A 14,165-nucleotide genomic window follows, 5' to 3' on the forward strand; every position below is an offset into this window, starting at 1 on the left:
AAATAGTTGTCGCGGTAAAACAAATGAATTATTTCCTGAATTTTGGTATTGGAAAAAGTTGATCAATACATATATATCTAAAAGTGATGTAATAAATGATGAAAGATGTGTAGGGACCAAAAAGGCTCCTTAGAAGGGATTTGCTGACCCAAGAAATTTACTTCAATTAATTTTGACTGTTTTGTTAGCTATATTCCAAACTTGTCGGCCATAGTCTGCTTTCACTTATGTCATTTATTTTGCCTATAAAACCTCACTTCAAATTCCCAGACTTTCATGTTTACTCGCAGGTTTTTGCACTTTTACTGAAATAGACACATACATAGTCATTGCATGGTTCCCACGTAATATAAAACATTCCCTAACTCTTACCCTCAAAATCCACATTATTACGAGGACTCTGCCTTCTCACTATAAATTGCTCGTTCTAGTGCTCATTTTCTCTTCATTACATTCTTCCTTCTTTTATTTTCCTTCTTGGAGCCATGGACTCAAAACAACAATCTGCTGTCAGAGATGAATCCGAGGTACATTTTCACATCATTTTCTGATAATTATTTGATTGTTTAGCTATATATATATATATATATATATATATATATATATGGTCTTGTTTGTGTTTTTGGACTGTGTTGCAAAGGATTCCTTTGGTTTTTCTTGTTCTATTCTGCTTCTTTAGCAAACAGCATTCGCGATCCAACAATGGATTTGCGAATTCGACGACTTTCAGTACTTTGATGTCCAACTCTATGTGTATCATCTGTCCGAAAAAGTACACACGTATAGAACGAGTTAGATATACATTTCAGAATTCATTCTTATCGTCGTCTAAATTATGAATCATCAACTAACAAACATAAGATATCTGCGTATATACACCATTGTAGTTGATTTGATATGAAAAAAATAACAGAACAAAGAAAACAGCCGAAAGGTTTGGCTATGATAGAGCCAGCTGGGAGCTGAATGCTTTATGTGATAATTATAATATCTGAATGTTTAACATGAAAAATGGTAATCATCGTCCATCATTGTGTTGTCACTTGTTTATCTGACCAAAATGGATATACAGCCATTAATTAAGTTATATATATATGTATCTGAAACCGCCTAATTAATCAAATAAAGGAAGAAAATAAAATTAAAAAGCATGTTTAACATGATCGCTAACAAGTGACTTTAACTTTTTCTTTTCTTTTTTTTTTTCCTTAATTTTTTTTTTCTTTGTTTCTATTAATGCATGCTTTCTTCTCGTGCATCATGCAAATGAAAGGCTTCAAAAAGGTAATGATGGATTCCACCTGCTTTTAGTTTTTACTCAATCTCTCTAGTGATCATTGATAAATTCATTGTTTCTCTTTTAATCTTTAAATAAAAGAAAGCCTAAACTACAAATATATTTAAAAGTATTGATTTTAATTACATCTACTTATAGATAAAAATACAATGGTACTACAGTATGCTGGAGAACACACCGAATGACAATTTCACCTAATCTTTTCATGCATACGTTTTGTGTGGTATTTATTTTGTTCGTTTTGTTAGGAGTAATTATTTCATTTTATTTGCTATGTCTCACTACTCCTTATTTTCAATCTCAAATCCATAAAATTCTGGTCCTTCCTAACTATTTAGAACGTAAATCGCCTTAATTCTTTTTGCTATTTATAAGTAACGGCATTTAATTTTCATTCTTTCCATTTTTGTTTCGATCAACAAAATATAAATATATAAGCTTCTTTCTTTATTATGATTATTATTATTATTTGACATATGAGGTTTGGGTAGGGAAAGAGTATGATTTGGTGAAAAATGGACCTTGCACCTCTATGTCCAAAGTTCTAGGTCTACACTTCCAAGAAATGTGAGTTTAGATAGTCAACTGAATTTAATATTCCTTTCGGTCCACAATAAGTGACCAATTTGCTTTTGGCACACCCATTAAAAAAATACTAAATTCTAGATGAAAATAGTTAGTGTGACTAAACTACTCTTCATTAAATGTTGCACCATAGTTATAGTAGTAGTTACTTCTCTTCTCAAATGAGAGGAGTAAATGACTTTTTAGGGATACGTACATAAAAGTAATTTTGGAAAAATAAATTAAATTTTTTCTTGATTATATAAATTAACACTTATCTAGGACCAAAATAAAAAAGCAAATTGGTCACTTATTGTGGACCGGAGGCAGAGTACCAGATTAGCTTTTTTCTCAGTCAAATTGATTATCCAATTTGAACTCAAACTTTGTGTTGAAACAGAAAAAGAGATAATCTAGAGTAAAGATTTGCATTTTGATTCCGCTCATAAACTAAATATTTTTTTATGGAAAAAGAAATTAAATGCTAATAGCCACCTTAGCATTTGTCAACTTTTATTTAGATTTCATGATCACATTAGATTTATTGTGTCTACATCCAAATCTGACATAATCCTAAAAGAGTTACTCCTCTTTTTGACTCAACTTTTCACAAACTTTTTACTAGAATTTGAACCAATGAGAAAGCAGAATCATCCCTCTCTGGTCCCAGACGATATTCTAAATTATTCTTATCTAAACAATTAAAGGTAAGTCAAAGTTAATCTAAGTACCAAAAGAAAATCTTGTACAACATTTTGTTTGTCTTCATATATATTTTTCTGTTTTTTTTTTTTTTTGGTGGGGTGGGAGAAAAAGAAGGAAGCATGCTATATATAATATGAAACGTCATCATATTTAATGTTTAGGATATAATATTTGAAATGCAATATCTTTTTATGTATGGCCAACAGGAAGGGAAAAAGAGACTTTTGGATTGTTGTACAAAAGATGGATCAACAGACAGGCATGGGAAACCAGCAATCAAGGCAAAAACTGGTGGATGGAAAACTGGAGCTCTTTTATTAGGTCTACTAATTATACTCTTATTACCATAGTTCCCCCCTGCCACAACATTTTCCATTTAACCACTTATGATTACAATAATTTCAATACTCAGGACACAAAAAATAAAAGTAATATTTTAGTAAATATAAAAAGATGAGATAAAGTAATTAACGACTAATTAGATCAAGCCATTTGAAGAGAATGGTTTAACCATAAAAATAGAGAAAGAAACTTTAAGACAGTTGAGATTAAAACTAAAATCTGTTCCATTCAAGAAAAGATCCAACCACATGCATGGCCATTGTTTCTAGTAAAGGTTAAGTTATACACACAGAAAATGTAAAAAAAAATTACACTATCAGTAATGTAATTTAACATGTTATACCAGATTATTTACTTTATTTATTAGGTTACCATATCATATTTGTCGTAAACAATTACGTATTATTCCATTCATTAAACTTAATCTGATGTATAAATATATTATATATTATCAGTGCACAAAATTTAAACTCTTAGAGAAGGGCACAGAAAGCGATTCACCCTTGGGTTCAAAACATACATCTACAAGAAGAAAGAAAATGAGGAGTTGGTTTGACGATGTCAAAATATACAAACAGAACTAAGTAGAAAAATCAAGACGAGCTCATGTTTTCCAAGTTTATAACATACATTTACAGAGTGCATAATATATAATTAAGCTGAAAATATCTGAATTAAACTTCTTTATGATAATATGGTAGCGTTGTGTTCTATGCTTGATGCAGTCAGTGAAGGATTAGCTGCAGTTGCATTTACTGGAGTGGAAGTGAACATGGTTCTTTTCTCGAAGACTGTCTTAAGGCAGTCAAATGCTGAAGCAGCAAACATGTTCAGCAAATGGATGGGAACTCTTTATATTTTCTCTTTGCTTGGAGCTTTTTTAAGTGATTCCTACTTTGGCAGATACCTCACTTGCATTGTTTTTCTAGCTGTTATGAATGTTGTAAGTTATATTTTTTCCACAACCCCTTAGGCCCCACAATCTATTTTCAAAATAATTGACGTTTCTGAACTGTGAGGATTCATATAGTCGATTCCAATTTGCTTTTTTGCAGGGTTTAGTGGTATTGTCTCTGTTAACTCAAGCATTTATGCTTGAACCTGAAGGTTGTGGCAAGTTGGGAGAGCTATGCAAGCCTCAATCACAAGTCGAGGTTGCCATGTTCTATTTATCGATATACTTACTAGCTCTTGGGAGTGGCTCTATAGAACCAGCACTTGCCACACTAGGAGCGGATCAATTTGATGAAGAGGATCCAGAAGAATGTCGTTCCAAGACGAAATTCTTTAGCTATTTCTATGTTGCTCTCAACCTTGGATCATTGGTTGCAGAGACACTTCTGGTTTATATGGAAGACATGGGAAGATGGGTACTTGCCTTTTGGATATCTACAGCTTGTGGCTTTGTTGCTTTGCTCTCAATCATTAGTGGTGCCCCTAGGTACCGCCATATTAGACCTTGTTGCAACCCCATCTCCAGGTTCTCTCAGGTAATCATCGCTTCTATTAGGAAGATAAAGCTTACTGTTCCTTCACATGGAGAGGGGTTGTATGAAGCGCGAAGCAGAAATGAAAAAGACAGCACCAGAAGAATCTCTCATACAGATGACTTCAAGTAAGCTTAGCTTGCCCTGTTTTAAGATCTTATAATGCTGATTAATTTCATCAACTCAAACATATGACACGTTCCTTTAACTTGTACGAATAGGTTTCTTGATCGAGCTGCAGTTATAACCCCATCAGATATGCTGATATTACCTGATAAAAGTGAAACTCATAACCAATGGAGGCTCTGTACTGTGACACAAGTTGAAGAAGTGAAATGTGTGTTAAGGCTACTTCCAATATGGTTCTGTACAATCTTGGCATCCATTGTCTTTGTGCAAGTGCTTTCTCTCTTCGTCGAGCAAGGATCTGCAATGAACACAAGCACAATGATCTCGGGGTTTCACATTCCACCGGCAAGCATGACATCATTTGATATCATAAGCACATCCACCTTCATCATTTGCTATGAGAAGATCATAATTCCTCTGTATGTGAAACTAACCAAAAGTAAGCCAAAGCTCCCGAGTGAACTGCAAAGGATAGGGATTGGACTGGTTATTTCAACAGTAGCTATGGTGATTGCAGGCTTGGTTGAACAACACAGACTAACGTTTGCCAATGAAGGAGGGGAAGAGACAAGTTCTTTGAGTATTTTCTGGCAAACTCCACAATATGTGCTTGTCGGAGTAGGGGAAGCATTCATCTATGTTGCTCAGTGGGAATTCTTTGCATCACAAATTCCGGATAATCTGAAGAGCATGGGGCTTGGGTTGTCCATGTCTTCCTCAGCATTAGGTAGCTACTTGTGCAGCATTATATTAAGTGTGGTGATGAAGATCACAACAAGGCATGGAAAGCCAGGCTGGATACCTGCAAATTTAAACGACGGGCACTTGGATAGGTTTTTCTTCCTTTCAGCTGCTTTGACTGCACTAGATCTTGTACTATTTGTTGTGTGCGCTAAAAGGTATAAGTCTATAGCACTAGAAAAAAGAGAGATAGGACAGGAGATGGAAGCTACAGCTTGAACTAATGAAAATTGTAACAACTCCACATAAATTGTTCTATTGTTTAGGAAGAAACACAAAATGAAGTAGAGCATTGTGGAGCCTTACTCAAGAGGAAAGAAGAAAATTAAATAGAAACCAAAAGAAAGCATGCTTAATTAGTTACTGAATGTGTTGTGTTTTATGACAATCTTGGTATTGACAAAAACCTCCTTGCAATCTTGATTTTGTTGTAATGCTTCATATATAGGATCATGTTAATGATAGAACAGGCATGTTTTCATGTTTTGGTAGAGTCCACTCTCCACTCATAGAAACAAGACTTAAAATCCTTTGAACATTGGAACAGGCACTCATTCTACTGACTTCCAGTTGCAGGTCTTTAGCAATAGTTTGGTATCGTTGTCGTACCTATCTATGTCACGTTAGCTATTATAGGGATTGCAGTTTTCCTTCATAAATGTTTGCTTGTGGTTACATAGTTAACAGAAGAGCATGAAGATTTGGCAATATTCAGACTAAGCTATAACACACATTACATTACTGTGTCAACCAGTTAAATAAATCGCCGCAAAAGAAAATGTTTTAAAGAAGGAAAACTGGGACTCCCTAGGAGCAATGCAGCCTCTATCTGCCTCGTGCACACTTAACATCTTGAATTATTTGAACCTGTAGCCCCCAAACATTGTTTTGAAGTTCTCTTTACATCTAAGAATATTTTTCTCCTAAAATTATTAAACTGGGTGGCTTAAAGTACTAGGATGTGTATACAATTTTATAAAAAGGGCAGCCCGGTGCACTAAGCTCACGCTATGCGCGGGGGGGGCCGGACCACAAGGATCTATTGTACGTAGCCTTACCCTGCATTTCTGCAAGAAGCTTTTTCCACGGCTCGAACCCGTGACCTCCTGATCACATGGCAACAATTTTACCAGTTACGCCAAGGCTCCCCTTCGTATATACAATTTTATGCCTAGATAAAATCAATTCTTGTACAGTATATTGCTTTTGAATTATACAATGTTTAATGTTAACCCGGGCTATGCCTCGCCGCATTGGTAAATGCTTTGTTCTACACCATAAAAGATTAATAACATCCTTACACAACAAGATTTGCATTACTTACCAGATATAAGAAGGAGTTGCGAAGATAGCTTATTTTGGGAGGTGAGTTTACAGATACCCCAATCAATGACATGAAATAATTCCCATTGTCTAATTTGATCTTGCAATGGAAAACTGAGCATCTACTAGGCCTACCTGATACTTCCATTTTAAGTTTTAATATGCTTTCAGTGCTACAATAAGGTGAATAAACACTTTCTTTTGTGCTTATCCTCTATTAAACTTCCCAGTAAAAATGAGTATAAATCTAGCGCCAGCGGTCTATATAGGATGCACAGTACAGCATCCTTTGTAATTATAGAATAACCAGTGTGCAGGTCACTTGGATATCTTGGCAGTAAGTTCTCTTACCAGCTTCGCAGCAACCATAGCAGTCATGCCATCAACGGTATCACGCTGTGGGTTGAACTCAACAACATCAGCACCAACAACATCCGCTTGAAGGTTATGCAGTATGTTTAGAACATCACGGAAAGAGAGACCGCCTGGCTCTATATGAGATACTCCAGGAGCAAATGCTGGATCCATACAGTCGATATCCACTGAAATATACACGCCCTTCGCTCCTTCACCAAGTTTCTGAATGTATTAAAATATTTACCAATTGAGATTATCAATGTAGCAAATAAATGATGAAATGCCAGTATATAGACAATGGAAGTCTAGGAGTTGCTACATTTGATAACAAAACGCAAATATGAAATCAACGGGGATAACTTATACTTCTAGTAGGACATACAGAGAATCATAGAGAAATATAAGAGTAGCATGCATCTGGAATAGACTCCGCACATTTTGAAACTCCTGAAGTGATGAACACGTCTGCAAGTATATAATTTGGGGATAAAAAATAAGGGGTGAAGGAAAGACAAACCAGATTCTCCAAAAATTGGCGGTCTCTGGAAAAAGTTCGCATTTCGTATTGCTCCACGCCAAACCTTTTTCCTTGTTCACGACCTTCTTTTGTAATTGATCTAATTCCCACCTACAAATAAGATCAAAGGGTTCTGTTAAACAATTACGGATTACCATTGTTTATGCTAGCAAGAGTAAGCAACTTGTAAACCCAAAAAGTATGTACAACATTAAACAGCTTATCCTATCGCAACAGAGATCGCTTTACATAAAGAAAACAAGAAATGTAGTACAAAAATATACATGCTTAGTCTACAGGAGTACAGGGATAAATTAGATTACTTGCAAAAGTCGTCGAGCATAACCACCCTCCATTATTCGTGCAAAGCTTGATGCATGTGAATATTTGTTTCCTTCAAAGGAATGGTAAATATCAGGATGAGCATCAAGGTGAAGGATATCAATAGGTCCTCCAAGCTTTTCAGACACAGCTCTTACAACAGGATAGGATATGGAGTGATCACCCCCTAACACCAAGGGGCGCAATGGATCCTGAAAAGTCAATACGGGAAAAATTAACAAATAACTAAGTACGGTTCTCAGTAAACTGTCTCAAGCAGGTCCTTCCAGCTCCAAAAATCATATTACGGATACAAGATCCACGAGAACAGCATATGAGGTCATGAAGAGAACTCCCTTTTTCCTTTCTAATTTTCGATGAAGGCGAGAGAGCTAATCTTTTACATTGGCAACTTCAAACAATATAAACATAGAAAAGATAAAGTTAAAGCTAAAATTTTAGAATGGAGCAGGTAGGACTTAGACGTAAGAAAAAGAAATAAAAATCATTTTTCCCTGGTTTTGGGTGGGAGGCAGGTTTCCGAATTTTGATAAGACATTATGAAAGGGATTTAGTAAGTTCTCTAACTTTAATGGCTGCAGGGGGGGCTCTCCCACCATCCTAGCAAGGCCTATGATTGTAGTATCCATTCCTTGCAGGAAAAGGTCACCAAATACTTTCCCAGAAGTTATTTACATAAAGGATAGTTTACCTCCTCCATCACTAGCTTGACAGATTCACTTATGATACTCATCAACCTATCACCATCTACGCCACTATCTCGTAACTCTTGAATTGGCACATCACCAACATCGGTCAAGACGCGAGGATCATTTAATTCTTTTCCTGCATAATAGAAATAACTTGTTTAGATTTTAAACTTCAAATATCAGTGAGCTAAAGGAATGTCAATATGTATGGTGAAAGTTGCCAAAATAACACTCAAGACGTTTAGCAAGTTAGGCTGAATCCCTGGCTGGTCAAGCAATCAGACCGCATATTTTGGTGTTAACCAGAAAAACGACGACCAGTTGCTGAAAATCATTGACCTGAATATCGACTTATCTAGAAGGATCCTTCAAATAGAGAAATCATTGACAGTTGCTGAAAAGCTTTACAAAATGTAATATAGTGTGCTAACCATAAAAACAACATTTCTCTTAATCATAGAACACTTCATCGACAAAGCACCAGTGGCAAAGCGTCGGATATCCAAAATGAAAGTTAGCATCCTAACGTTGGAATTTCTACAGCAATGAACTAAATAAATAACCTCTACATAGCAGCTTAAAGTTTCCCGATGAGACAACTCACATACTTTAATTTTTATCAGAATTCAGAGAACAGCAGACACGAGTCTTGAAGTCGAGTCTCACTACTGACCATCAAAAAAATACTTCCACGTGCTTGGCACAATGAAGATTAGGTGCAGCCATGATGGGGCTGCTATCTAAAATATACAAATAGAAAAATGTCCATTTCTAACAGTTTAAATTTGTAGATGAGCCAGTTCACAAACTTCAACAAAACCTAACAATATAGGAGGCCAAAATGCCAAGATAGTTGGCAAATGCACCAAATAGATATTGGCAGCAGCTAGAGCGGGAGATAGAATGGTGACTAGTAAATGCAGAGACAAAGATCTACGGCGTGAATGATTGTGACCACTTATCTAATACTATATTTGAAAGCTGCACTTGTGCGTCAAGATAAATAGATCTCAGAAAAAATGACATGAGAAGAATCCAAAAGAGGGGTAAGATGTCGTTCACCATGTATAATCAAAATCAAACCGGAACTAGATATGATATTGAATAGAACGAGTATAAAGCTTAACCCAATATTTACTGAATATTGGATTGTGATTGGTAATCCCTGAAAGAAATTATAGTCTTTTGGAACTCATCTTGCACGAAGTAAATGATGTGAAGAATAATCATTTTAACAAGTAGATAACTTGATTTACCTTCCTCAGTCGTGGAGTTAGTGCTCCCACACCAAATGGCCTCTCGTATACGAGGAGGAGCAAATGCTGGGCCCTGGAGAAATGAAGAGTTATGTCCCAGCGGAACTCCAAGAAGAGACGTTGAGGCCACTGCACCTCCGAGAGCACGAATAAGCTCTCCCTATAAAAATAACTTAAAAAGTTCAGGAAGGGAATAAGTTTACTCCTTCACGTCAACGGTCATAAAGAAAAGTAAAGCAGAACCAACTTGTAGGTCAGCGCGTATGAGTAACAACAAGCCTTAAAGGGTAATTAATGTCTTGTAAGAGAATGCAACAGATGAAGCTGCTCGCTTCTTTCTCCCCTTCTTCCCCGACACCCATTATTCTATATTATCCTAAACCATGATGAAGATATTAACCAGTATTGCCCATTACATTTGTAGGACTAGATGATGTGGGGATACAGATCAAGCAGAAAGGAAACAGTGTTTAAAAAATGGCAAACTATTCGCCTGCAATAAAGCAAACAATACAAAACTTGAAAATATCTCCGCTGCTGGCGAAATGTTTAACCATGCAATTCTAGTCATACAAAACTCTTCTTAAACAGACGATTATCATAATAAAACTAATTTAGATGAGAACTCAATGCTGAATCTATAAAGACCCAGACCATTAAGAACCACCAAGAAAAACCAAAGCAAGCTTTTCCACGGGGCCCATTAGTTCAAAACCTTTTATACTACTAAAGGATCCACTCACAAATTTACTTCGACAATTAGCTAGCTGTATCCAAAAGCAGAAATAAGGGTGTGTATCGATTAATCATATCACCGCACTCAAATTAAATTCTTCCAAGTTTTACATTACCTTAAGCTTTGCTCTTTCACGAATAAGTGTAAGAGATGCCTCTATAACACGATTATGTCCATTTTCAACTAATTCTTTTGGAACATTCGCTGCGTTCAATTTCTGCATATAATGGATTCCCATCCTCCCTGCACTCTTCATCTTTGCTAATTCTGATTATCCTACAAAGGTCAGTCAACACAAATATTACAAAAAAAAATAGACAAGAGTAAAGCAACACCGAGAGGAACTAACCAACCCTTTACACTTTCCATGTGGTAATTTGTTCACGCGTACCCAAAAAATAGTGCCACTCAACAATAAAGTATCATACTTACAGATGAACAATGATTAAAGAAGCACAAAATTCAAGAACAAAAGCTTAATTCTTGAATATAAAATTAACAACTACTGGGAAGAAGCCTTAGAAGGTGATAGAGTAAGAAAATGGCAAAGGTATCAAATTTGCAGATAATATGATTAAACAAAAAATAATCAAGATAGAAAAGCTTAATTGTTGAAGGGTAAAAGATCAACATAAGGGGGGGGGGGGGGGGGGTTCTACATAGGGGATGAAGAGGAACAAAGCAAGAAAGTGATCAAACCTGCAAGAAAACGCGAGTAGAGAAAAGAAGAGGCAAAAACGAAGAACGAGCTGAGTTGAGTTGAATAGATCTAAGGAAGAAAGGGTTGTGGAAGGACAGAAGAGCGAAGGTGGAGAAGGGGCATGCAGATGCAGTCCTTTTTGTAGTTAGTGATATTTATGGAGTGTGAAAAATGGAGTCTTGCCAATAATATTAAAATCGTTAGTGATCCAATTAGATTAGCGCACTCCGCACGTAATCACTGACTGCTAAACCCAATCCATACCCTATCGTGAAACGGCTTTATCCGACCAACCTAATTAAATATTCTTCATACATACTCGTGCTTGATTTTTTACATGGCTTGAAACGAATGGATTTTCTTTTTTTTATCCAAATACATACTAAAACAGTCAAGGGCGAAGGCACACTTGGGTAAGGGTGGTCACCTCACCATCCTTTGACGGAAAACTACAATGTTTAGATAGGTAAAATATTATATTCTAAAGGTACATAACATGTATTGAACACGCTTGAGAAAATTTCTAGCTTCGCCATTGATACAGTATCCACTATCCAACTAGTACATAATTCAATATTTTTGTATTGGGAAAAATTTGCATTCATATATACATGATGACGTGTCCTGACACGTGGAATGGATAATGAGTTGTGATTTGCCACGGTTCAAGAGTTACAAACAGGTACGGGTAAAAAGAGGCACGAGACGAGAGGCTCAACGCCCCGTTCCTGTTTAAGCTTATTTACATACGAGCAATGAGAAGAATGAACCTGGCTAAAGAAAAAGATGCAAATACGGCATTTAAAGGGTATTAAATGTTGTAGCCGTTAAGGAATATATACATTCAATGTAATGATTATGTAACGTAGCATTTAATGTCATTAATCACTCGTAATAGCCTCATTATGACTTAGGCATAACGTGCATTTCCAAAGATTCTCAAAGGGACCTATAAAAGGAGAAATATGTAATCACTGGAGGGACAAGTGACTATTGAAATATACTCTAATTTACCAGCTTTCATACTTGGCTATTCTAAAATTTCTTTCTTTATTTACTTTTTCGATTATCAGTAACCCGATTCTTCTAATTTTTAGCTTTCACTAAAAATCTATTTTTTGGTTAAACAAATTGGTTCCGTTACCGGGAATCTGATAATCAATTATATTTCAACCTGATTTTGTTGATTGCATCAATCATGTCTAACAACAATGATAACACTCAAGGAAACCCAGAAATTCAAACAATCCAACAACTTCAGGAAGACTCTCCACGAGGCTCTCCACAAGGTTCCCCATGACGGTCTCGTGAAGGCACTCCTGATGGATCTCACACAGATGGACAGGCTCAATTCAAAAATGTTGAAACCATGAATGAGGCTTTGCAAAAACTTATTGCCTCTCAAGTCAATAAAGCTCTTCAGGCTTTTGTTAGCCAATTACCTGTTGCTCCACCCACATCTACTCCAAACAACAATACTTTGGAGAATCCTCGTTCTGGATTGGTTAATTCAGGTAGTGGTGGAACCCCTAGTGAAACACAAGAGGGAGACCCAGGTAATCCAATTAATTCTGATTTACAAAATCTAGTACTAACCTTGCAGAAACAGCTTAAGGAGCAAAATGAACGCATAGAACAAATACCTGGAGTACCGCCCGTGATCAAGGGAGTAGATATAGATAAATATTCCCAACAACCATGGAAGCCAAGTGCTGCCCCCCTCCCAATTCCAAAGAAGTTTAAGATGCCTGATATTCCAAAGTATGATGGTACATCAGATCCACGAGATCACGTTACTGCATTCACAACAGGTGTCAAGGGCAATGATTTGACTAAGCAAGAGATTGAGTCGGTCTTGGTCAAGAAATTCGGTGAAACACTCACTAAAGGGGCCTTAACATGGTATTCTCTTTTACCTGAAAATTCTATAAATTCGTTTGCTGAGCTTGCAGATTTATTTATCAAAGCACACTCGGGAGCTCAAAAAGTTGAAAAGAGAATGGAAGACATCTTCAAAATCAAGCAAGGAGATTCAGAGTTGCTTAGAGAGTTCGTAGATAGATTTCAACGGGAAAGAATGACGCTGCCACGAGTACCTGACAATTGGGCAGCCATAGCCTTTGCTAGTAATTTGAATGAGAAGAGTTCAGAAGCCACGAGGCGACTCAAAGAAAGCCTTCGAGAATTCCCAGCAACAACGTGGAATGATGTCTACAACAGATACAGTACAAAGATGAGGATTGAAGAAGACATTATTTTACGACATAAAACAGAAGAAAAGGTAAGCTCAAGGCGTGTGGAAAATGAAAAGAGATCCGGTAAAAACAGGTACGAGCCATACATGGGACCTGCGGGAAAGATTCACGGTTAAGGCAAGATAATCAAAGGTACGATCACAAACCTAGACATAGGGATTCAGGCTCCTCATCTAGGTTCGGAAATGATCGGAACGCACGTGGGTCACGAGATGATGATGGCAGTTTAAAGGCAAGGTTTGGTGGTTACAATTTTAATGTAAGCACCTCTGAACTCGTGGCTGTTTTAAGAAGCATGGGAGATAAGGTACGATGGCCGAAGGAGATGCGATCGAATTCGAACAGACGAAACCCTGATCATTGGTGCGAATTTCATAACGATCATGGGCATAAAATAGCAGATTGCAGGTTTCTGCAAGGTGAAGTTGATCATTTGTTAAAACAGGGGTTCTTACTGAGTTGTTCAGTGAGAAAGGTAACAAGCATACATGAAGAAAGGCAGGAGCCTCCAAAACCACCTTCGCCCAAGAGAACTGTCAACGTTATAAGTGGAGGTGAAGAGATCAATGATGTATCATATAAAAAGGTTTCAAAAGTGACAATTACCCACGGGAAGCAGCCTCGACATGTACTGGAAGAGGAGAATGTTATATTCAACAAGCAGATGCCGAGGGACTCATAACTCCGCATAACGATGCACTGGTAATATCTTTACTTGTACATGA

At 36.7% G+C, this 14,165-nt stretch overlaps 2 protein-coding genes across 2 annotated transcripts; one reads left to right on the forward strand and one right to left on the reverse strand.

Annotated features, from left to right (window-relative positions):
* LOC109227696 (protein NRT1/ PTR FAMILY 7.3-like) lies at nt 296-6,303 on the forward strand. The gene is made up of 5 exons (XM_019392894.1): nt 296-527; nt 2,773-2,887; nt 3,634-3,851; nt 3,964-4,523; nt 4,617-6,303. Exons 1-5 carry the CDS (start codon nt 486-488, stop codon nt 5,482-5,484), a joined length of 1,803 nt encoding a protein of 600 aa, XP_019248439.1. The 5' UTR covers nt 296-485; the 3' UTR covers nt 5,485-6,303.
* On the reverse strand, nt 6,539-11,359 carry LOC109227699 (arginase 1, mitochondrial). The gene is made up of 7 exons (XM_019392899.1): nt 11,185-11,359; nt 10,601-10,761; nt 9,750-9,909; nt 8,496-8,629; nt 7,786-7,995; nt 7,463-7,573; nt 6,539-7,167 (listed from the first exon to the last, which is right to left on the reverse strand). Exons 2-7 carry the CDS (start codon nt 10,739-10,741, stop codon nt 6,907-6,909), a joined length of 1,017 nt encoding a protein of 338 aa, XP_019248444.1. The 5' UTR covers nt 10,742-10,761; nt 11,185-11,359; the 3' UTR covers nt 6,539-6,906.

The sequence above is a fragment of the Nicotiana attenuata genome, chromosome 1, assembly GCF_001879085.1.
Source record: "Nicotiana attenuata strain UT chromosome 1, NIATTr2, whole genome shotgun sequence".
Lineage (NCBI taxonomy): Eukaryota > Viridiplantae > Streptophyta > Magnoliopsida > Solanales > Solanaceae > Nicotiana > Nicotiana attenuata.